The sequence below is a fragment of the Perca flavescens genome, chromosome 17 (assembly GCF_004354835.1).
Source record: "Perca flavescens isolate YP-PL-M2 chromosome 17, PFLA_1.0, whole genome shotgun sequence".
Lineage (NCBI taxonomy): Eukaryota > Metazoa > Chordata > Actinopteri > Perciformes > Percidae > Perca > Perca flavescens.
The window spans coordinates 6,801,376-6,825,326 of record NC_041347.1 but is presented as its reverse complement, the minus strand read 5'-3'; the positions used below and the strand labels follow the sequence as shown (position 1 = coordinate 6,825,326).

At 41.3% G+C, this 23,951-nt stretch overlaps 1 protein-coding gene across 2 annotated transcripts; it reads right to left on the bottom strand.

Moving 5' to 3' along the window:
- Positions 1 to 23,951, bottom strand: nt5c2a (5'-nucleotidase, cytosolic IIa). 2 transcript variants are annotated; one of them, XM_028603430.1, is made up of 18 exons: positions 23,893 to 23,951; positions 19,901 to 20,007; positions 14,218 to 14,291; positions 11,551 to 11,668; positions 11,343 to 11,438; positions 11,017 to 11,108; positions 10,239 to 10,296; positions 9,875 to 9,968; positions 9,720 to 9,773; positions 9,449 to 9,532; positions 8,262 to 8,303; positions 8,058 to 8,165; positions 7,846 to 7,912; positions 6,237 to 6,407; positions 5,755 to 5,806; positions 5,458 to 5,518; positions 980 to 1,156; positions 1 to 376 (listed from the first exon to the last, which is right to left on the bottom strand). In XM_028603430.1, the coding sequence occupies exons 2-18, from the start codon at positions 19,999 to 20,001 to the stop codon at positions 125 to 127; spliced, it is 1,701 nt and encodes a 566-aa protein (XP_028459231.1). In that variant the 5' UTR covers positions 20,002 to 20,007; positions 23,893 to 23,951; the 3' UTR covers positions 1 to 124. The 2 variants fall into 2 exon arrangements, with proteins under 2 accessions (XP_028459231.1, XP_028459232.1); XM_028603431.1 differs by lacking the exon at positions 23,893 to 23,951 and adding an exon at positions 20,596 to 20,663.

The window sequence follows — 23,951 nt, the reverse complement described above, 5'->3', positions numbered from 1 at the left end:
TTCCTTGCAGAAATCCAAAAATCCTGTCTCGCATATGGTGGTGGGTCATGTGTGTGAGTTTGGAGACCAGACATGTGGAAGCAGGATGTATTGGATGTGACAGCAATCTGCAGACCTCTCTGCTCTACTCCTCCTCCTCCTCCTCCTCCTCCTCCTCCTCCTCCTCATCATCATCTTCATCATGGCAGTGAGTGATCTCCTGTGGAGGCTGAGGGAAGAAGTGGGGGGGCTGGATCTCGCTGATGGATCGAGTCAGCTGGTGCCGTTTGCACTCCATCTCCTTGAAGTCGACGTCGTGGCGGTTTCGTGTGGCCAGCGGCGACTCGGTGTCAATGATGTGGACTTGGGCGTGCTCCACTGTTGACTCATGAGGCATCTGGTGGGGGGGTTTAATGTAATGCCATCTGTCAAAAAGTACATAAAGCAGTCCCACCAGGATTTCGCGATCACAATCAATTCACGCGAATTCAACCAATCACCGTGAATGTGGTGCGACTCGCAATTTTGACCAATCGCCGCAACTTTTCCGCAAATTTGACCGATAACCGGAGTTTCCCGCGACTTCAACCAATCCCAGCAGTCCCATCGGTCAGACTTTGTGTCATGTGACTGAGAGCCACCGACCAAGCGGGAGTGAGAAAGGGTTGACGTAACACGCACGTCGCCAAATTCGTTCCCTTGTTTCTGATATGAAGACGAGACGTGTGGGACTCGAACATCTCACATTTACCAACAAAACGTTCAGCGAAAGAAAGAAACATCAATGTACTCTAAAGTCGCTGAAAGCTGCTTCTGTTTCAATCCCGTCGGCTCTCTGCAGCGGGCGGGGCTGCTGCTCAGTTCCCCCCCCACGACTGACGCCCGCACACACACAATCAGGCGTTTTGGGCCGCAACAATAAAAAAAAAAAAAAGAAATCCCGGAGGAACTGATAACGTGCACGTGACAGACACATGTGAGAAGTGCGAGTGATGCTTACCTGCACGTGTGCAGCTCTGAACAGATAGCTGAAGGGGTAGTAGAGCAGGTTGATGAAGGAGGCGGCGTACAGGTCCGCGTAACGCATCACTTGGGAGGCAAACAGCGTCTGTCGGGACCCGCTGCGAAACAGACTTCCCGTCATGCCGTAGCACATGTCCATGTCATGGGTCACTTTCTGGGAAGGACACAAGCACGCGTCTGATAGTTTTCTGAGGATTATGGAAGCCCTGAGGTGTCTTATTTGGAACTAGACAAAACATTTCTATGCAGGAAAAATCTGTCATTTCTACTGGCAGTGGAACCGCTTTTGAGAATTGTGCATGGGCATACTAACTATATTGCTTTACAGGGATAAATACGTTCGTATTGATTTGTGGTCACTTCCTTCAAGACCGCTAGAATTAGGCAGAGTATATTTGCTTGTCTCTGCTTGCCTGTGGTGTTGGTTAATAAATAATTTTGTAGCATGATGCAGAAATCTGACTGTGGAGACTCAAAAGAGTTGTTGCAGTGTGGTCATGTGACATTTGCAAGATGAGGCCATCTATTCCTGGGGCCGGCCATACAATGGCCACCTTATATGTTCTGAGTTTGAATTTTGGAGTGGTTTAATGTCTGTAGATAACCGATAGGCATCTTCTTGAAAAGGTCAGAGCAACGTGATTAGCTGCGGGGGGACCACGAGGACCCGTGGCCCCAGCCTCTGACGTGACTCCATAGGAGTATCTCCTGGCCAAGTAAACGATAAGATGTATTGTATAGTCATCCCAGAAGAAGGACCTGATTGTTTTAACGAAGGATGATCTAAGCCTGAGGACCTAACAGAGGGACTGACCGAGTCACAAGTTGTTCAACACTTTAGTTGTCAGCACTTCAAACGACTCAAGTACATTGCTGAAGATCAGAATAAAACCAACGTGGCCATTAAAATGTAAATTAATATCAGGGTTTCTGCAGGTTTCACCAACTTGCACTTCCCCACAGCCGAAGAATAAAATCTGAAAGAGACTTGCACCAATAACACAGAAACTGATTGGCTGCAATAAAGTAGCATGTTGGTCTCATTTGTGGTCGTAATACAGCAAAATTATATTTGGACTAGCGAAAGAAAGAACTACAACACCACGGAATGAAAACAATATTCTGAGGTAGTGTTACATGGACGTAGGAAGATTAAGACCTGTTTAAAATGATTTAAGACCTACAACACAATACTTTTAAGACCTTTTAAGGCCTAAAATTTAGATTTTGAAATTTTAGACTTTTTAAGACCCTGCGGAAACCCTGTAAGATATGTTGAAAGACAAAAAACTAAAAACTAAATCAAATGATCAGTCTCATTTGGGTTTTTGCACATTCGTTTTTTCAGTGCTGATTGGGGACAGACTATACGACGGAGCAGAAGTGTGAAAAAGGCTAAATAAAAGTTGGCTTGTGTAACACTTTAGCTAGGTTATTATATTTAACAAAAACTGCAAACTTAAAATAGGTGTGAAAGAAAGAATAATTTTGAAATACAAATAAAAACTAATGAAAAAAATACAAAACTATATTAACTTAAATTAGGGAGAACAAAGCATTTTGCCATAGGCATGGGTAACCTTCCTCACTAAACCCCATAGTCTCGCATTGCCAGACCTTCTTCCACAGCGCGGAGGAGGGTCTGGCTAGTCCACACAGCATTCCGGGATGGGAGAAAAACATGCTCTGGTTTATTGGCATTTCTTTAAACCAATCACAATCTTCTTGGGCGGTGCTAAGCGGTGTACGGTGCCTCTGCAAAATAGTCTCAGGAAGGAACTTGTTTTGGTGGAACATGTGTACGTTCAAAGGTTGTTTTAGTCGTGCAACAGAAAACTCGGATTGGACAGATAGTCTAGCTAGCTGTCTGGATTTACCCTGCAGAGATCTGAGGAGCAGTTAACCATAGTCCTCACAAATCCACCGGAGGTTAGAACACCAACACAAAGGAAGAGGAAGGGGACGGACATCCGGCGTAAATGAGTGAAATCTGGCGGAATTTCCGTCTGCAACGGAGCAATCCCGGATGTGGAACGTCGTGGATATAGACTACTAAAGACACCTACACATGATAAGTGGTAAAACCCAGAGGTTGGGAGCAGAACAGTGTTGAATTTACATGATGGCATGGTGGGGAATTTGGTTGCTCTGGCAATGGGGTGGGATCAGAACGCATTAATATAGGTGTTTTGCAACTCTAAAACGTGTTACACAGGCCTACTTTTATTTTGCCTTCTTGTGTGTCCACTGTTCTACAGTCTGTTCCGAAATCAGCACTGAAAATATAATTAATAATAACAACAAAAAAACAGACCATGTGATTTGGGTTTCAAACAATATAATGAATTGTACGCAGACTTTTCCATTCTTCAATCTAAAAAGGAACATGATAGGAATTGACAATAACAAAAAAACGGGCCTTTATTAATTGTTTCCTTGTTTTTTTTTATTCTGACACTAGAAAAGGTTTTTCGGTTTTCAAACAAATAACCGAGGACAGTTTTTTTGATTTTCTATTCACAAATAAATTCTGGATTATCAAATGATACCCAAACCGCCATTGAAGGTAGCTTGGATATTTTAAAATGGCGGGTGTGTGCAGCATGTCCCGTTGTCATGCAATGATTCTCTCAGTCCAATCAGTAGTCAATTTGGTTTTTGTTTTTTTTCAGATATCGGTGCTAAAATGATACTCTGCTTAACCGAAAACAAGAGCCCAAAACGACAGTCGTTGACATGCTAAGGCCATATTGGCACAGGGTTTCTGTACCCAACCCTAGTTTTAATTCTTCCTTTTAGTATCAGTTCAGCTCGCTTTGAACCTCAACTGAGGTGGTACCAAAAATAGTATCAGGTACTATCCTCTCAAAGATGACAGTCATGATCAGTCAAACCATAACCCTTGTAGTTAGTCACCCATATATTTTAATAAACAGATAAACATAGCAGAAAAAGTAAGGAAATTTGTGTTTGGTAGATTATTTTGGATTGGATGATTCTGCCTACGGCAGTTGGATCGTAGGGTCAAAGTGTGGAGAAGACGCGGAGAACGCTATGCTGATTGCTGCACCGATAGAGTAACACCTTTTGGTGGAGGCAGTGTGATGGTGTGGGGCGTCATCTCCCTCACTGGAAAAACGAGGCTTGTCATCATTGGAGGCAATCTCAATGCAGAGAGATATAGAGATGAGATTCAATCCCATATCTCCACAGTCTGGGACCAAACTCTATCCTCCAAGATCACAACGCTCGCCCCCACAGGGCGGGGTTTATCAGAGACTACCTCCAGGATGTGGGAGTGGAGAGGATGGAATGGCCTGCCAGCAGTCCTGACCTCAACCCCACTGAACACTTGTGGTGTGCTGTTCGTGCCAGAGTGACCAACACAACCACGTTGGCTGACTTGCAACAAATGCTGCTTGAAGAATTGGATGCCAGGCTGGTGACCAGCATGAGGAGGAGGTGCCAGGCTGGTGTGGCTGTGTATGGTTCTTCCACACGCTACTAAGGCTCCTGTTTGTGAAATGAATAAATTGTTCAATGGCCAATATGTCTTGTTTCTTCAAACTTCAATCATCCAATCCACCAAACACCAAACGATTTAATTGCAGAATAAGCTGTTTGGCATTGGCAGAGAAGATTTGGCAAATTTTTCATGGGCGTAACCTACACACATTCATGCATTTCCATGTAATTACATTTCACAAACGTAATTCCTATCGACCCATTGGGAAACCACGGACCATGGGAGATTTCAAGTGACAGTTCCGTCCACATTGCACGGCGTTCGTCGTTCCACTGGTCGTGACTGTTTTCCCAAGATGCCGCCTGCCTGAATACGTGAATGATACAGCCTTTCTATACTATCTTTTTAATAAACTGTCTGTACACTTACAAAGTTCTCAATGCTTCGGTTTACATGTAGGGACCCTCATTATGCTACCGTGGAAGTGTGGTGATATTTTCAGACTTAGTGGTATAGAAATAGTGATTTTCTTTTACTTCATCCATGCCCCAACGACTAGCGTTATAGGCTAATTAGCGCTTTGCGCTAAAACTGGTCACATTCGATTAGCATGAAAACATATCTCAGAGCACGGTCGGCTCGGTACACATGTGGTATTAACCCCTAGGTTCATTTTGCGCCGCATTTGTCCTTTAACCTAAACTAGGCTGCAAAGAAAATACTGTTTTACCAGCAGGGGTACAGTAGGGTACAGTAGTGTACAGAAGCGTTTTCCATGTCCTGGCGTTTAAACACGAAGTGCTAGTCTGCCTGTCTATTCACACGAGGAGCGAAGTGAAACCCAAGCGGCTACACAGGCAAATTGCTGCTTACTGTCTGAAAAGACCTTTATCCTTCAAAATCTGGTTGACTTATAGTGGACTCCACTTTAGTGAAGCCCTATTTAAGTGAAAGACAGGAGGAAGTGGATTTGTTGGAGGAAGTTGTACCTTAATGCGTCTCTGCAGTGAGCTGATGTCAGGCCTCTCATTGCTGCTGCTGTCCAGGTGCCTGAGGACAAAACACAAGTGTACTGTGATCTGTGAGCCCAGCTCTATTTCAAATGTGGTTCCCACATCATGCCAACTGCAGCGATCTCGCTTGATGACCAATGTCAAAGATTGTTGCTCCGATCAGTCACTTAGACACAGGTTGAAAAAAAACACGGAAGTAACCCTTTAAGAACTTTTTTGAAAGAATACTTTACAAGACACAACAAACCGTTGACTTAACAAAAAGGAACTTACTTGTAAAGCTCAGCGAGGAAGCATTCCAGCGACTGAAGTTCCTCAAATATGGCTAAAAAAGAAAAAAAAAAAGAAAAAAGAAAACTTGCATTAGTATAGTTTAATGGCCTAAATCTTCAATAACCAGAAAATCCCAAAACAATACTCTAATCTTTCTTTTCTTAAATCAGTCTTTTAACTATCTTTTGTGGGCCTAGCACAGATCTGAGCTTTAGTGAATTATTCCATGGTCACATTGTTGTGATACATAGACCAATGGAAAATAAACAGAAAACACTGTCACATTTTCGGTCATGCTTGGTAGGAGTATCATTTCCTAACCCCCTAATAAAACCAAAATATACAGTACATTGTTTATTAAGTAACAGTGAATTGGGGACATCACCCCAGTCCTTACGTTTCAGCGCTGCTAAATAACACTGTATAATGGAACTGCAAACAAGCTAGATGTGCATGTATGCATGAGTGTGTATAGGTCTCACAGCTCTTGTCAGTCCACACATGCAACTCCTGGGCCAGCTCAGGTATCACCAAGAAAGTCCTCCAGCCCTGGCGCTTCTTGGATTTTAGGATGTCACCAAAAATGTGGTCTCCAATGTAGATGATGTCCTTTCCTTTAGCACCCAGCAAGTCACACACAATGTCTGAAGAACCTGGGAGTACAAACATGGCATTTTGGGAATGCTTTTTCATACTATGAAAACCATCAATGATGGGTTTTGTATGAAGTTGCAATGATAGCTGAGATTCTACCCCACACAGTGTTTAACATGCTGCCCACACTTCAGTTTGACGAGTGTTTCTATGAGTCAGCACATCAGGTCTTTTATTCAAGGACGACGACTTGTAGTTTCCTAAGCGCAGTCACAAATCTATTACTCTTATTTTTGACCATATGAAATATACAGATACATTTAGGGCATTCTCATCAGGAGTGCAAATGTAATATAGTCCAGTTGTAAACTCAGAACATTTGACTTTGTTTATTCTGTGAACAACTGTTTAAGCTGGGCCTAAAACCATGTACTGTAATGAATTGGTTAAAGTTAATATATGTAACTTTTAAATGTTTCTGAAACTGTGTAATTTTTCATCTGATGATCATAAATGACCTGTAACAGCAAACGAGACTAACAGTGAAAAGAATGTATTTTTACTAGTTTTTATTAATGCCTCTGTCTGGGTCAGATTTTTCCCGCAAAGTCACAAAATGATTTACAGTAGGTAGATGGCAGTACAGTAATACATTCTAAAAGGGTCACAGATATCAGCTGAACACCGGAAAAGCCTGTGTTATTGTATCCAACCAAATTTTTTTATATAGGCCTAATTGTATTTTTATTTTATTTTCGAAGTTATCTGCTATAGTTATGGCTGATACTGGGGCAGGGCCATCACAGGAAAGAAGGAAATTAAACGAAGAACTAAAAGCTGAAAGGGAGAGTGAAAGACGACGGGCGAAACCGAGTCTGGGTCGGGCTGTCAACAGCTGGAGACAATTACGGGATTGTAAATGATTCAAAATTGACCCCGAATTGGCCCTCAGGTACCTAATACGTCTATTGCATTCATAAAATAACTTTACAATGCGCAATGGGGTTGTACATAAGTAACAGACATTAAATTACGTCCCTTCCATTTAGCACGGACATTTTATTCCTTTTAGTCTGCGTTTGTGTTGGCCTACTATTTTCTTTTCCCTTGTCCCTGTCCTTGTGTAAAGCATCCTTGGGTTTCATGAAATGCGCTATATTAATCTAAGTTATTATTACGTTGGCTGCGACAACAATCTCTTAATACTTTGGCTCGTGACACGGTCAGTGATATCCAGTTTAGCTTATGAGACATCCAAAGTTACAGTATGCAACACTTGAAATGCAACGATGCATTTGTAACTTATTCTCTTATTGTAAATGAAGGATTATCTGTCTTAGCAAAACATTCATTGCAACTATATGACCTCCCCGTAACGCTAACTCCTAGACCTTTACGACAGCAAGTGTGGTAAAAACACTAGCGCTTTTGTCCGAAGGGGCTGCTGAAATAAACACAAAACACACTCGACCAGTGTTAGGAAGGTTCCTTATTTACCTCCTGAGTAAACAATGCCATGCTGCAGAGGTCCAGTGTATGTGCCGATCTTCAGCCGACCTGTGGTCTAAAAGAAACCAGCACTGAGTCACACACTCGTATACAATATTTATTTATCTTTACAGCTAAAAAAAAAAAATTGCGGTTTGAAATTTTAGTAATGGTGTTGGTATGGTACAATGTCCGTGCAGGCTTTTATAGTACACACTTACAGTGTCAACCTGCCGCAGCACTGTTCCCTCTCCAAAGAACACAGGCTTGCGGGCGTCCACCAGGATCAGGTCAAAGTAGGACTTCCAGGGCCGGTGAGGTGTGCTCGGCTGCAACACACACGCACATATTTCTGAGCAAGGTGGTTCAATTCAAATCTATTGAGATTCCTGACAACACAAATGTAATTAAATCAGCAGTGTTACCTTTGGGCCGTGGGCAAAGTCAAACAGGTAGGTCATAATTTTCTGTAAGAAGACATGAGAGGGTTTTTTTAACATGTCCCAGAACAACTGGAAAAATGGAAACTATACTCCATCATTAACAACACCTGGCATTATTACTTCATTAGGCAACCATCTAAAGCAAATGTCAAAATTAATTAGTACATTATTGGACAGTAGATTCTGGTTTGCTTTAAAGGAACACACCAAATTATTGGGACTTTGTCTTATTCACCATATCCCCCAGAGTTAGATAAGTCCATACATACCCTTCTCATCTCCTTGTGTGTCGTAACTCTGTTTGACGCCCCCACCGCTAGCCTAGCTTAGCACAGATGCTGAAGGTAACCGGCTCTAACTAGACTAGCTTAGCACAGATCCTGGAGCTAACCAGCACCATCTAGCCTACTGCTCCCAATAAGTGACAAAATTCTCACGCGGGTCCCGTGAAATTTGACAGCTACAGTTTATTGGAAAATAGCGTTGGGCACGCTGACTTTGATGAATTTACTGTTTATCAGACCCCAGATGAGACAAGAAGCTAACGTTAGCTAACGCTGCGGTGATGGCCCCTCTGCCTCGGACTCCGGTTGCAGGATACGCTGTATTCCTCTGACACGCTGTAGTAACGTTACTGTTTTAAAACCGTTTTCCAGGTTAGTGGGGGTGCATACCGCTCAAAACCAACATTAAAAACGTAGCTAGTAATGTTCACAAAGTGTTTAGGGTTGTTGTTAAACTGTGTGTAAAATGAGCGCCGCGGAGACGTTAAATCACCCTACGGTACCGTCTATTTGCTGGATGGTTTCAAGGTAACGGTTGGCAGCTAACATTAGGAGATAAGCCCGTACACTGATGTCTGAATTCTAGAGGAAACACTGACACCCTGTGACTATACAAATCACAACATGTAAATAGGAAAATGTTGGCGTTATTTTGTCACTTATTGGGAGCAGTCGGCTAGATGGAGCGGGTTACCTGCAGGATCTGTGCTAAGCTAGGCTAGCGGTGGAGGCGTCAGAGAGAGTTGTGACACGCACGGAGATGAGAAGGGTATGTATGGACTTGTCTAACTCTGGGGGATACGGGGAATAAGACAAAGTCCCAATAAGTCGGCGTGTTTCTTTAAGCATTAATTAGAGATATCTGACTGTAAACTGTCTGCTCACCTCTGTGTATTTGTAGTCACTGTTAGTGGCCAGAAACACTTTGGCTACTTCATTCATGCGACTGAGGAGAAGAGGAAGCTTCGGCTTGGTGGAGGAAAGACAGAATCAATCACACAGAAAAATTTAACAACAAAAAGATGAGACTGAGCTTAAATGTGTTGTTTAATTACTACGGAGTAATACAGAACTTTTCATTCCAACTATACAGCCCAAGTTGGTATATACAGTAGTTGGTGTGCATTTATAAGCAGACCTTATTATGCTTACTTACATCCTTTACCACATACTTCTCCAGGTTTTCAACAGTTTTTTCTTTTAAGGATCCCTGTGAAAATAAATAACAGTGGACTGATGACTGCGACTGGACCGAGTGCAGGAGATGACTTACTGGGAACAGGTTTCATGTGGATAAGCAAATGATCCTACCTTTAAATGAACCCAGTCCACGCTGTCTCGGACATCCTGGAACATGCTCTTATAGGACATGAAAAGGTCGCCGTCTTTGAAGCCAGCGTCACAACTACAGAGACAGTTCAAATCAGGTCAGCATGAGATTCTGCGTAACATGGAACTCTGAGGACACAGCGTTTCCCCCAGAACCACGTTCTCGTTCAGACAGAGAAGCTTCTAAAGGAGCTTTGAGAGCATCACGGGATACTGAAATTCCACTGAAACTCTGAACATGATAGACATTAAAGTGGCTCTTATTCAGAATGTCACTCATGATTCCAACGAGCTTCACTTCCCAGAGACAGCCAGTATTCAGTATGTAGCAGTGAGTATGCAGTACCTTGTGTATCTGGAGCAGTTACTGAAGAAATCAACCAGGCAAGCAAAGAGGTAGGTTTCTAAGGAGAAATCAGAAATGAGAAGAAATGAGACTAGAATTAGTGAGTTTGACTGTGGACATGAATATAGTCTGGTATAGTCTGGGTGTGTGTGTGTGTGTGTGTATTTCAGTTGGACTTACAGTATATACTGTTTAAATCCACCAAATAATTTGTACTTTTTACTAGCTCCACCTTCTCCAAAATACCTTTTTACTTTTCTGTATTCCAAATGATTGTAAATGAAATGACTTTGAGGGTTTTAAATAAATTAAGCAATTTAAATCCCTTTGAAATCTGGCAACATGGCGTCATTATTATTTTATTAAAACACTATTCTTTCGTAGATTAAATGATGCACTAAGTGATTAAATTCAAAAGAAATGATCACAAGCCAGATCAAAAATGATGCCGAAAGCCTAATGGTATAAAATGGCAGCCCTAATAATGCTCAGCTTATGCATCTTGAATACATTAAATGTCCTTTTTATATATTATATATCTATATATTATATATTTTAAATGTAATAGCATGCTCAGCGTGTAACACCACTGGATCCATGGTGAAACGTTGTTTCCTCTCACTATATACAGTGTATATGGTTGAAATAATAAAACGGACTTAACTTGACTTACATACCTCAAAATCTTACATTGATGACTTTATTGTGTTTTAATACTTAATTCTAAGATTACTAAAGGTTGTGTTGTAGTTATGTTGATGTTTTTTTTTTTTCTTACCAGGCAGGTTGAAGAGTGTGTTGAGGATGTAGAAGCGGTCCGTGTCTCCACGCTGAATGAACTTGTTGGGGTACAGCTCTCTGATGTCAGGTCTGTGCAGAGTGAGCACAGATAGAAACAGAAAGAACCATGAGACATGACTTATTATACGTACAACACAGAGTTCAGTTTTTGCATACATTGCGTTTTCTATTAGCTCCCTCAGCAGTGGGCAGAAATGTCTTGTCACCGCTGTGCTTGTTGCATGCATGTGCTATAAGAACATGATATACCAACAGAGATGTGGTAGACTATGTTTGCAGCTCAGTGGGAGTAGTGGACCTCACCCCCTCAAGAAGTTGAATCCGTGTACACACACCAGGATGTTCCCGTATGCATCCACTTTGAGCAGGTTGCCATACATCGCATCAAACACCAGACCTCTGAGAAGAACGGAGACAGGCGAGTTAAGGCAGACAGTCAGAGACAGAAAGCACAAAGCGCACTTAATTGATTTAAAAAAAAGAAAAAAAAGCCAGAGCTTTGTCAACCAGCCTGGTGGGGAAGGAGGGGTCGTAGACAAAGTTGAGCAGCTCTTGTGGATAGCCAATGGACACCAGGCGCTCCACCGTCAAATCAAAGCCCAGCGACTCATACTCAGGAGATTTATACACTAGACAGACAGGGAGAAAGACAGGCTCATGTGCACAACACGCAAATCACTCTGACACCCCCTACAAGAACACTATACAGAGTGTTTATCTGCACCGCGCAGCAATGTCTTCCATATAAACCAATCTTTAGTGTTTACAACTTTCACATCTGCTTGGAAGTGCAGTTGTAAAAATGGGTTTAGTTGGTTATTATCAAAATCTGTGTTGCCCGTTCACAAACTTGTCCTTTTTCATGAATATTTACCACCACCATCAATTCCAAGTATTCCTATTGGCTTGAAATTTTACATTTGCATGAACTGGGGTAGACGCTCCATATTCATGCCCCATCTTGAAATACGTTAGCCGGTAAGGGACATACAGGACATACTGCTCCGCCTTTTGCGTTTTCGCTGTCACATGATAAACTCACAGGTGCTGCTAATGCTGCTAATGGGTATCTTGGCTTTTTGAAGCGTGAAGGCTACCGTAGCTGTAATACATACTTTGAACTGCGTAGCACGAGAGAGTTGATTGAGATATGGGATCTCAACGCTAGATGGGAGAAATTCACACACATTGGACCTTTAAAGCTAGACAGAGTGATGCATTAAAATACATGTTGGAGATTGGAAAAATGACTTCTCCGATCATTTGTTAGCTCATAAATACAGCTGACTCTCATGTATCAGATGTGCTAAAGCTGTCCACAAGCACATAATCTCTGAAAACTAGTTCTTTGTTCCCGAGGCATAACATGGTTTGATATACAGATGAGGAATATTGACGAATAACGATGAATGCAAAAACTGGTATCAGCTAACCCTCGTTTCCACCCCAGCCCCCTCCTCCTATCGTGGTACGTGGAATCACTATTTTGACTGTCTCCAGGCCAGAAATATCTTAAACACAGCTGGACGGGAGCCGCTTGGGTTACAGTGGGTGACTGTCCCCGTAAGAACACAGTCATTTTAAACTCCTGCAGACTTGCAATTTTGCAGCAAAATTTTAATGAAGAAATTAAAAAAAAAGACTTGCTTTGGAGGATTGTTCTCTGCCATTCAGACAAAGCCGGATTTTGAGAATAGTTAAAAGTATAAAATACAGAAATTCTAGTCACACATCGCTACGCCAACCTTTTCAAGAAGCTGGTTGAAGGAATGAAAGAGGGACGCTGTGTTCACACGCTGCAACAAGTCCTCCACCGCTGGAAAACTTTGAAAGAAAATCGTATTTTGCACGGCTACATGTAAATGGGAATATTAGTGGAATATTCACTTTCATTAGCCATGGAAACAGCTTAGTCAAAATATCGTCTTTTTCAGAATGTGGAATATTATGTGCACGTAAACAGAGTCAGTGATTCACAAGTTGTTGTCTTGTGTTGCATTATGGTCCTAACCTGTGAGCTTAACATTTTAATTAATTTACAAAAAAGAAAAAAAACAGAAAAGAAAGCGTTGCAGACAACATGTAACACTAAATTCCTAACAATTAGCCTTATGAAAAAGTCTAGCAGGCCGGATCTGGCCCCAGGGCTGGTAGTTTGAAACCTATGCTATAAGGAAAGCTTTGTGCTTCCTACAGTCCTATGTACAGGGTTTCTGCAGGTTTCACCAAGTCAAATTTAAGATTTTTCAAGACCTTTTAAAAAGACCATTATGAATGATATTTAAGACCTTTCTCACAACATCAACTAAGCCCTAAATTCAGTTTTTTTTCAAGCCAAATATCGCTAAACTTGCACTTCCCCATAACTGGAGAATAAAATCTGTTTTATGTCTGTGGTACAATCCGAAAGAGACTTGTGCCAATAACACAAAAGCTGATTGGCTGCAATATAAGTAGCATGTTGGTCTCATTTGTGGTCGTAATACAGCAAAATAATATTTGGACTAGCAAAAGAAAGAACTACAACACCACGGAATAAAAAAAATTAGCATTAGAGGTAGCGTTACATGGATGTAGGAAATAAAGACCTGGTTACAATTATTTAAGACCTTAAGACTTTTTAAGGCTTAACATTTGGATTTTTGAAATGTTTGACTTTTTAAGACCCCGCGGAAACCCCGTATGTAGTGTTGCTGGCAAGTTACAAACACCAAATGGATAGAAACACATTAGATGATAGACCGTTTGGTATTGGTAACTTTAAAAAGGCTCAGTTTAGTCAGGTAGGTCATTTTGGTTGTGGTTTTAGATTGAGGCTCAGTTCCTCACAACAGTGGTTCCAAATTGGAACCAATGCACCACATTGGTTACAAATTTGGCAGTTTAACCAGTTAAGTTTTTTGTTTTTTATTTATTCATTTTACTCTGAAAAAAAATGCACGATTGTACTGTAAGTTCTAAAACATATTGCCAGCGGAGAGTATGTGAGGACTTAAAAAATCAAATAGGCCTGAAGAGTTGTGATGTACTGTGTCCTGTATTCACTAAAGGGTATCAGTGAGACAATCAGTGCCAGGACATTCAGAGTGTACATGCAGCTGGTGTAGGCTCTAGAACTACACTTTGACCCTTTATGTGTTTATCAAGGCTGATACCACAAGGCTCAGACTGCACTCACCCGCCAGAGTGTAATCCATATCAAAACCAAAACACTTGATCTTCTCCATGGCCAAGCTTCGGTTAACAAACACTCTGAAAAGAGGGAGAAAAAAAAAAGTATGGTCAATAAACGCATGACAGCTGGCAGTTCACACATGAAATGCTACACTGCATAGGCTTCATACAGCACACTTCTAACGGATAGTGAATAGTAGGCGAGTCAGTCTGGTGGAACATTTTAGAGCTACAGGGAAAAAAAACTAAAGAGCAGCATTGACTGAGCAACACTTCCTTGAGGTCAGGTTTTGGTGCATGGCAGACTGTGTTTGAGTAAGACTACCATGAGTCACTTCAATAAAACACAACAACCACAACACCAACAGACATGCAATCCTACTGGTTATTTATAGTGATCAGTACATTTGAAATCAAAACCTCTTATGCCTGCCAATAGCCTACTGTTACCCTTCAAATGGTGAGCTCACGGGATTTCTGGTGATTATGTTGACAGATTGCATTTAAAACGCTATACGTCTATAGGGCTGGGCGATATGGAGAGAATCAAATATCACGATATTTTTGACCAAATACCTCGATATCGATACGGCAACGATATTGTAGTGTTGACTATTGGTTCTTTCACAAAATATTCACACAATGAGATTTTAGATAAATAATTATCAGTAATGTGGATATAATGACTAAGTGGGTAAAGGCAAATAATACAACAGTTACAACAGTCTGGTAAGTTCAGAAAATGACATCACTTTACTGGAATGCAGCCTTTAAAACCAGGAAAAGACTACACTTGTGCAATATTATGATATCCAAAATCTAAGACGATATCTAGTCTCATATCACGATATCGATATAATATCGATATATTGCCCAGCTCTACACGTCTAAGTTGTTAATACTTTTAGAGTCCAAGGAATTCAATTAAATTCAATTTTATTATAGTGTCAAATCCCAACAGGAGTTATCTCAGGACACTTTCCAGATAGGGTAGGTCTAGATCACACCCTAATTTACAGAGACCCAACAATTCCCCCCAAGAGCTGGCATTTGGTGCGACAGAGAAGAGGAAAAATGTCAAGGTAAGACATCGTACAAAAAATGTCATCAAGGTACCAATTTTAGATTTTTATTAGTGTAGATTCTCTGTGTCCCCCCACATTCACTGCTGTCTCTGTTATTAGACGAGCACCAGAATCTTTCTCATTCGTTGCCACCAAATAATATGCTATACTGTATACTATAATTGAATTGAAAATGCACCACTAAAAAAAGTGCAGTTTTCTACTGATATGTTCTGTCACATACAGATACATGAGCACACAGTTGAATTCAGCACCTTTCTAGATAGAAAGGTGCTGAATTCAACTGTGTGCTCATTTTGGAGGCTGTCGTTTGTACAGCTGTTTAACCGTACTCAATTGTACTGAGAGGTGTTTCTGATACCCTTTTTGATATAAATAGAATTGAGAATGTTTGACATTGTTTGATGAATGACTTAAAGTGCTCATATTATGCTCATTTTCCGGTTCATAATAATATTTAAAAGGTTATATTAGAATAGTCTTACATGGTTTAATTTTCAGAAAACACCATGTTTTTGTTGTACTGCACATTGCTGCAGCTCCTCTTTTCACCCTGTGTTGAGCTCTCTGTTTTAGCTACAGAGTGAGCCATCTCCCTTCTGTTCCATCTTTGTTGGGAGTCGCACATGCTCAGTACCTAGGTAAGGACTACTAGCCAGTCAGAAGCAGAGTATGAGGGTGTGCCCTGACAGTACCTAGGTAAGGACTACTAGCCAGTCAGAAGCAGAATATGAGGGCGTGCTCTGACAGTACCTAGGTAAGGACTACTAGCCAGTCAGAAGCAGAGTATGAGGGCGTGCCCTGACAGTACCTAGGTAAGGACTACTAGCCAGTCAGAAGCAGAGTATGAGGGCGTGCTCTGACAGTACCTAGGTAAGGACTACTAGCCAGTCAGAAGCAGAGTATGAGGGTGTGCTCTGACAGTACCTAGGTAAGGACTACTAGCCAGTCAGAAGCAGAATATGAGGACGTGCTCTGACAGTACCTAGGTAAGGACTACTAGCCAGTCAGAAGCAGAGTATGAGGGCGTGCTCTGACAGTACCTAGGTAAGGACTACTAGCCAGTCAGAAGCAGAGTATGAGGGCGTGCCCTGACAGTACCTAGGTAAGGACTACTAGCCAGTCAGAAGCAGAGTATGAGGGCGTGCCATGCTAGCAGCTAGGCGAGCATTATAACATGTGTTCCAAAGTGACCACGTTTGTCTCTGAAGTAAAGGCTGGACTACAATAGAGCTGTTTGGAGCAGTTTTTTCTGTTGGAGATGGGAAGTCCCTTTGGGGGGGACTTTGGGCTTTTTCACTTTGTAAACCTTACCCTACAAAAAAAGATATATAACACAATAAAGGGAAGGGAAAAAGCCAAAAAGCAGAATATGAACACTTTAAATGATTGATCAATTACTAGATTAGTAATTCAGTCTTTATGCTATAAACAAAGTCTAGTTCCTAACACATATCCAGCCCTAACCACGTGACCTTAACTATCATTTTATACATTTTAAGTCTATAAGGCAACCTGCAGACATTTTCCATTCCCGGTTTTCATCTTCATCGGTTCAACTTTTTTATAGAATTGCTGCTCAGCAGTGACTCACTGAGCCATGTCGGGTTGCTCATGCAAAAATACAGATTATAATGCAAACATATAATCTGTGAGTCCGCTTAGACTGCACACTGGCCTTGAATTTTTTTATTTAGAATGGATGAGAGATGAAGTTTAAACGAAAGATGCAGGAAGAAGGGGAATGCAACAGAAAGAGCTCACAGTAAAAAAAATTTAAAAAAATAAAAATAAAAATCACAATGACCACCAACTGCTGAGATACCCAACTCACAATCGGTGTCAGTATGGATGGAGTTCTATGAGAGTTGAATGCAGAATCAATTCATATCATGGACATCAAAACGGCATTTAGTCAGTAGTCGCAGTTTGTTCCAACAATAAAAGGATGGCATACCTTGTTGCAGGATGGTTTTGGGCCAGATCCCTTGGAAAGCTTTGTAATAGAGAATACATTACATATAGTATTACCACTGAACTCATGGCTGCGGGCATTAGCACTGATGTAATGCTACATGGCTTTGGTTTACGGTCTAGGTCAGCCAATAATATATTTTCTATTGGAACTGCCTCCATTACTTGCTATTAGGGGTGTCACGGTTTAGGGAAAAACATCCGAACCGTTCGGTTCACTTGTCTCAGTTCGGAGCGTGTGTGCGCCGCACGGTTCGACGCATGCGCAATGTGTGCAATCTAATGTCTGTTATTATTTTGAAACAATTAAAACATGAGGAAGGAACTTCCCTGCTTCTGTTCTCCTGTACTTACTATCTTATTTGCACGTAAACAACAAGCTAGCCTATGCTATGCTGTTCTGTTTGTAAGTACTCAAACAAGGCATTTGGGGTGGAATATAAAAAGGTTTTTATTATATTATTTACAATAAACTGTTTTTTCTTAATGACTATTATTTATTTCCATAAATATTACTTGTGTCTTTCCTTTTTTTGGGGGGGGTTATTTGGGGTTGACATCCACACCAGGACTGCTGCAGTCATTTCTCATGTCCTCATTTAAAATTATTAGTTGAATTGATTGCTTTTGCTCTGGCTTGTAGTGGGAGTAATTTGGACTGGGTTATTTGGAGTTTTTTTAATCGATGCAAAACAGCATACATTCAACAACAGATGTAACACAACATGATATCATGACTTTGCGTAAACATACACGCCCACTTTCTTAAGCCAAGTGGCGTGTTATTTGCACGCATTTTGAGCGCTGTATACACGGGACGGGTTTGGGTTTAGGAAAAGAAGAACCAGTTGGGTTTAGGAAAAGAATAAAGCTACGGTTGGGTTTAGGAAAAGAACAACGGCGTCTCATCTCTCAGAGCCCCCCCCCCTCCAGTGACTGCCCAGTGGACAGAGGACGAGAGCGCCGAGAAAGTCAACGCTGTCCACAACGTTACTGCTGCAGCCTTCTGATTTCACAAACTATGGAGCAAAAATCACAGAACGTCGAGTTTTAATCTTGCTTTAAAAAATGTGCGTTAACTCATTAATTTCCACAGCCCCACTCATAACTAATAAACTGGTTGATTGCAGACGCTTATGTGAGGGCTCATTGCACTCAGCAGAGAGTTCCTTTTTAACTGGCGCCCCAATAAAGTAGCCACGCCCCCATTTATAATTTGCACGTTTTGTCATAACACATGGAGCTGTTGTTACTTGACCACGCATAGTCCAATCTGCCCCAAATGTCACATGCTGGCTACGAGTCCAGGCCTGACGACATGCGTCCATATTGAGTCATAAGCTGTGTTTCATCAGTAGTGCCACTTCCCTTGTTCACTTCCCCTCAGCCTTTGATATTACGTAACAGCATACGTCGCATTAGCAGAAGCTTGTATAAAAAGGTGCTATACAAATATTATTTATAAAATGTATTATTATTACGGTTTTCAACAAATCATCCGAAAGGGTTAGGGTTATAATAATTAAATTCAATATAAAATTTATTTATTTTTATTTATTTTTTTTTTTTAAGTCTGCACTTCTTTTTAAAAAGGAGCAGAAACTACTGTTTTTGCTGAACTCTAGTGGTGTAACGTCTCCCCGTGCTGCAGTGATGTACAAGTAAACTCAGGGACAGACTTGAAACATGCACAAGCAAAAAGGAATACTGCTTTCCAGCCTGGTATTAAGTTACTCTTTAAGTATGGCTGGAAATTATATGGATATTTAAATTGTTGGGAGACTCGGTTAGGTTTTAACATGTCTAGATGTCTATCAGATTTCAAGAGATTTCAGGGAAGAAAAAAAAAGAAATGTTCTTTTAGGTGTACATTTTACCTAGGCAATTTTTAAACTTTTTAAAAGGGAAAATTAAACTGATATTCCAGTCAGTGATCCACCAGAGACTCTTGATTGACAAAGAAAATGTTGCATAGTGATGGCCGAAGAGGAGTTAGCTTTAGCCTAACGTGAGCCTTCTTTTCTTCCCCTGTCTTTGTTTGTGGGCTCAACCTGGCCAGCGAGCACTTTGGGTCATCAGTGGCGGGTTGGTAGCCCAAGTCAGTGTTGTAGTACGCGTCTGCACATGCTCTGTAAGGATATAACTGCCCCTCCCCACTCCGCTGCAGTGGTTTTTGACTGAAAATTGAAGTGAGCGGTTGGAAGCAATGGAGCCAAAAATAACAGCAACAACATGAGCTTTAAATCTTTGAGGAGACAACTGTCAAGAGGAGCCATTCCTGGATGGGGAGGAGAGGATTTTCCAAGTTGTTGTGATTTTTACTAGGTCAACCAGAAGAACCGGAAGATAAAAACCTTACTCTGACCAGTTTTATGTTGGCAAAGCGCCACCTACTGTACCAGTGGTAGAGTTACAATTTGTCCAATTCTTCCTTGCTGATGTACTGTATACAGGGAGAACTGACATAATCCGGTTATTTACTTAATTGGTGGCAAGACCATACCCTGGTCACTTCTGTGCATGTAAAAGCACACACTGGTGTAGCCAATAGCCTTTGTGTGTGGAACAGGATTGGTCTAGGTTTAAGACTTCAGGAGTACTGTTTGCTGCAGTCTGACCAACACGTACCTGTGGTGAGCTTCTCGTCGATACTTTTTCATGGCCACACCGTCCATGTTGGCCGGTAGGTCGGCATAGTTCTGCAGCCGGTCACTCCATGAAGTCGTCATCTTGAACTGTAAAAAGACACAAAGACACAAGCTGCTCACTAAAGCCAGAACACACTACTGTAGGGCTGTGCAATTAATCAAAATGTAATCGCGATTACGATTTCAGCTCCCAATGATCACAAAAACAGAATAATCGAGAAAAACAATTATTTAGCTCATTACGTTTTGCAGGTAAACTCAGATTTTCTCGTGTTCTGAATGAAAAAATAAAGTTTAAATAGGAAAAATATTAAGGCAAATGTCACAGTTGTATGTGTTTTCTTTTACTGTTGATTTATTTAACTTTTTCCACTGTTTTTTAAGTTTAATAAATGCAACCTCTTTTCAGAAGTCAACGAGTAATCGTGTTAAATTGTCGTGATTTCAATATTGACCAAAATAATCGTGATTATATTATTTTCCATAATCAAGCAGCCCTAGAAAACACACGCGCACGCACGCACGCACACACACACACACACACGCACACGCACACACACACACACACACACACACACACACACACACACAGCTTGTGAGACTCTATTCTTAATTTAAGTAAGATTAGTGTGTTAAATAGTGACATTGACTATAAATTGTACCCAGTCTACTCACAGGGAGTGACCCGATGATATTATATCCTGAGGATTAACAGGACAGCAACTTTTCCTCTCTGAACTAAAAAAGGTGACAAAAATGTAACTTTACACTTTTTAACTGTAGCAAAAAAAAAAAAAGAGCACATTCCTTCTGGTCATGCAGCAAACTTTATTAATGTTGGAAAAGTGTGTGTGTGTGTGTGTGTGTGGCCAGCCAGCGAGGTTGTTAAGACTGCAAGCGCTTGTGGAGTTTAACTCCGAAAATGCAGCTAATTAGGGTTGCAGCTATCGATTATTTTAGTAATCGAATATTCTACCGATTATTCCATCGATTAATCGGATAAGAAATACTAATTACTAACTAACTAATACTATTTTACTATAGTAAATATTTATTATTGCTGTTTACTAAAAAAAAGAAACCTGTCGCTTGTATATATACAAAAGACAGGTTTCCTTTTTTAGAAAAAGCAACATTTTTTATTGCCAAATTCCAAGACCCTTAAAAAAATAATACATTATTAGAGTACATTTTTGGTGGCCCAAATGTTAATATTTTTCACCCCATTCCCCTTCTTGCCTCTGGCTCTTTGCACCCAAACTTTCTGTCAAATTCTCTCGCCTGTCTCTTCTCTTAGACCCTCGCTATTTTTGTCTTCCTTCATTTGTAATCTGGGCCGTTAGTCTTGTTTGTGTCCGCAGAAGCGCAAACCTCTCGTGCGCTAGTAATAATCCTCCGTGCGGAAACACAGTGAGCCGTACAACCTTAAAGGAGAATTCCGGCCAATTTTTACGTTAATCTTGATCGCTATAGCTACGCGAGTACTTTCGATAGAAAAAACCCCGACCCGAATCAGTGCAGGTAACACAGAGAAGCTGTAGCTACGTACTACAAGCGTCCCCTGAGCTAAAACGGCAGTGCTCGGGGCAAGTTTTAGAGTGCCTTTGTGCCTCTTAACAGACACAAAATGCAATTAATATGTCTGTGCCACATGAACAGGGCCCTTACGTGTCAACAAGATGCGTTTTCAACTCAGACATTGTTTAAATTCACCTACCCTGGTCCCTGTCTCGATCCTGCCAGTAGCTAGCTTGCCCTGCTAGCTGATAGCCGTTAGCTGCTAGCTGCCGTTTGGTGAGTGTATTCAGACAGGCTTCTGTGATAATGATCCCAATAAAAATCCACGGAGCGCCCGGTGGGTTGGTGGATATCCTGCATAGGACAGATCATGCCTTTGCAGCGAAAGGTTTAGATTATTTCCCCCTCAAAATAGGTAATTGAGCACTGTAGTGGTTATGACCATATCAGTGACTATGTAACTACATGGAAACGGGATAAACGACGTCTGTGGCTTGCACAGTAATAGCGTTATTGAAGCCTAGCTGTTGCATCGCGCGGTCTCCTGGGAATTCAGTTGTAGCAGAAAAAGGTAAACAGTAATTTGCAGATTGGAGCGTAGTGTGTGAAGAGTGAAAATCAGAGTTGTTTATAACGGAAGAAGCTTGGAGTATGAAGAATATAGCAGATATGCAACACACGGAAGAGCCTTTTGCGTTTGATGGTCATCCTTATTTATTCGAACCAGAGTATACAGACGAAGAACTAGCCTCACAAGAGTTGGAAAGAACGAGACTGACAGACAGAGGGGAAACAGGCAGATGAACTTGCTGCTCCAAGCACAAGCTAAAGGTAGCCTTCAGTAACTGGGGGACATAGCCACACCACCGGGCGTTCCGTGGATTTTTATTGGGATGATTATCACAGATGCCTGGCTGAATACACTCACCGGACGGCAGCTAGCAGCTAACGGCTAACAGCTATCTGGCTGTACACACTCACCGAAGGGCAGCTAGCAGCAAACAGCTACTACAGCACTACTGTTTTTTTTAGGGGGGAATACACTTCAAGACGTGACATGACCTGTCCTCTGGAGGACATAGCCACACCACCACCACTCCGTGGATTGTTATTGGGATCATTATCACAGAAGCCTGTCTGAATACACTCACCAAACGGCAGCTAGCAGCTAACGGCTATCAGCTAGCAGGGCAAGCTAGCTACTGGCAGGATCGAGACAGGGACCAGGGTAGGTGAATTTAAACAATGTCTGAGTTGAAAACGCATCTTGTTAACACGTAAGGGCCCTGTTCTTGTGGCACAGACATATTAATTGCATTTTGTGTCTGTTAAGAGGCACAAAGGCACTCTAAAACTTGCCCCGAGCACTGCCGTTTTAGCTCAGGGGACGCTTGTAGTACGTAGCTGCAGCTTCTCTGTGTTACCTGCACTGATTTGGGTCGGGGTTTTTTCTATCGAAAGTACTCGCGTAGCTATAGCGATCAAGATTAACGTAAAAATTGGCCGGAATTCTCCTTTAATTACATTGATTTAACAAAGCTTCGAGGCAAAGAATTTTGCTTTGAGGATTTTTTTGTAATCGAATTATTCGAGTTATTCGAGGAATCGTTTCAGCCCTACAGCTAACCACAGGTTCCCGTTAATCTTAGGATGGACATGTGTTGTGATTAGGGCTGAAACAATAGGCCCACCATAATCTATCTATCTACATACAGGAGTTGGTCATTAGTCTTAGATATCCACTTCTTGTCTTTTTGACAAGACATTTGTTTTATTTCATTTTTGTCCATGGGCTGCTAGTGCAAATTCTGATGTGCAACGTTCTGTATATATATTTTTTTCAATATCAAAACTATGAATTGATCCACAGTGGCCATTAAATAAAATACTACATTTTAAGATGTGTTTGCCTAATAAAGTTAATTGATGCAGTCTTCTTCCACCAAACAGAACGTAAAACTCAGATTTGATGACACTAACGTTAATTATTGGAATATAACGTTACTATAACCCTACTACTAATTGACCCTGACGGTTTAACACCGACATATGTATCAGTCGGTCGTGTTACATACAGGGCCATATTATATTATTGTATCACACACAAGCCAGATGTGTAAACAGAGTTTGGAATAACGTTGACGCTCCCTCCAAACAAGAGCAGAAACGTAGAGGCTAGGCTAAAGTTAGCTCGCTGTCCCGTAAACAAGGTAGTGGAACTTGCAAAGCTAACATTAGCGAGCCAATAAGTGACTGGTCCGTTATGTTTCAGCTGGTCGGTGAACAGTTACCGGTTAACAAATAACAACTGCTAAATAATAATTGTGTGCCACGTTTAAAACAGCACACTAATAGGTAACTGTGATTGTTGTCTCCATTTGTGTTCAAACACGGTTTACTGCAGACTGTAAGATTTAAAGACAATGTCGACAAAGGCACAACAACACTACTCACCACTGCTGCTTCTTCCGCCGCCTTCTTCTTCTTCTTCTTCTTCTTCTACTGGAGAATTG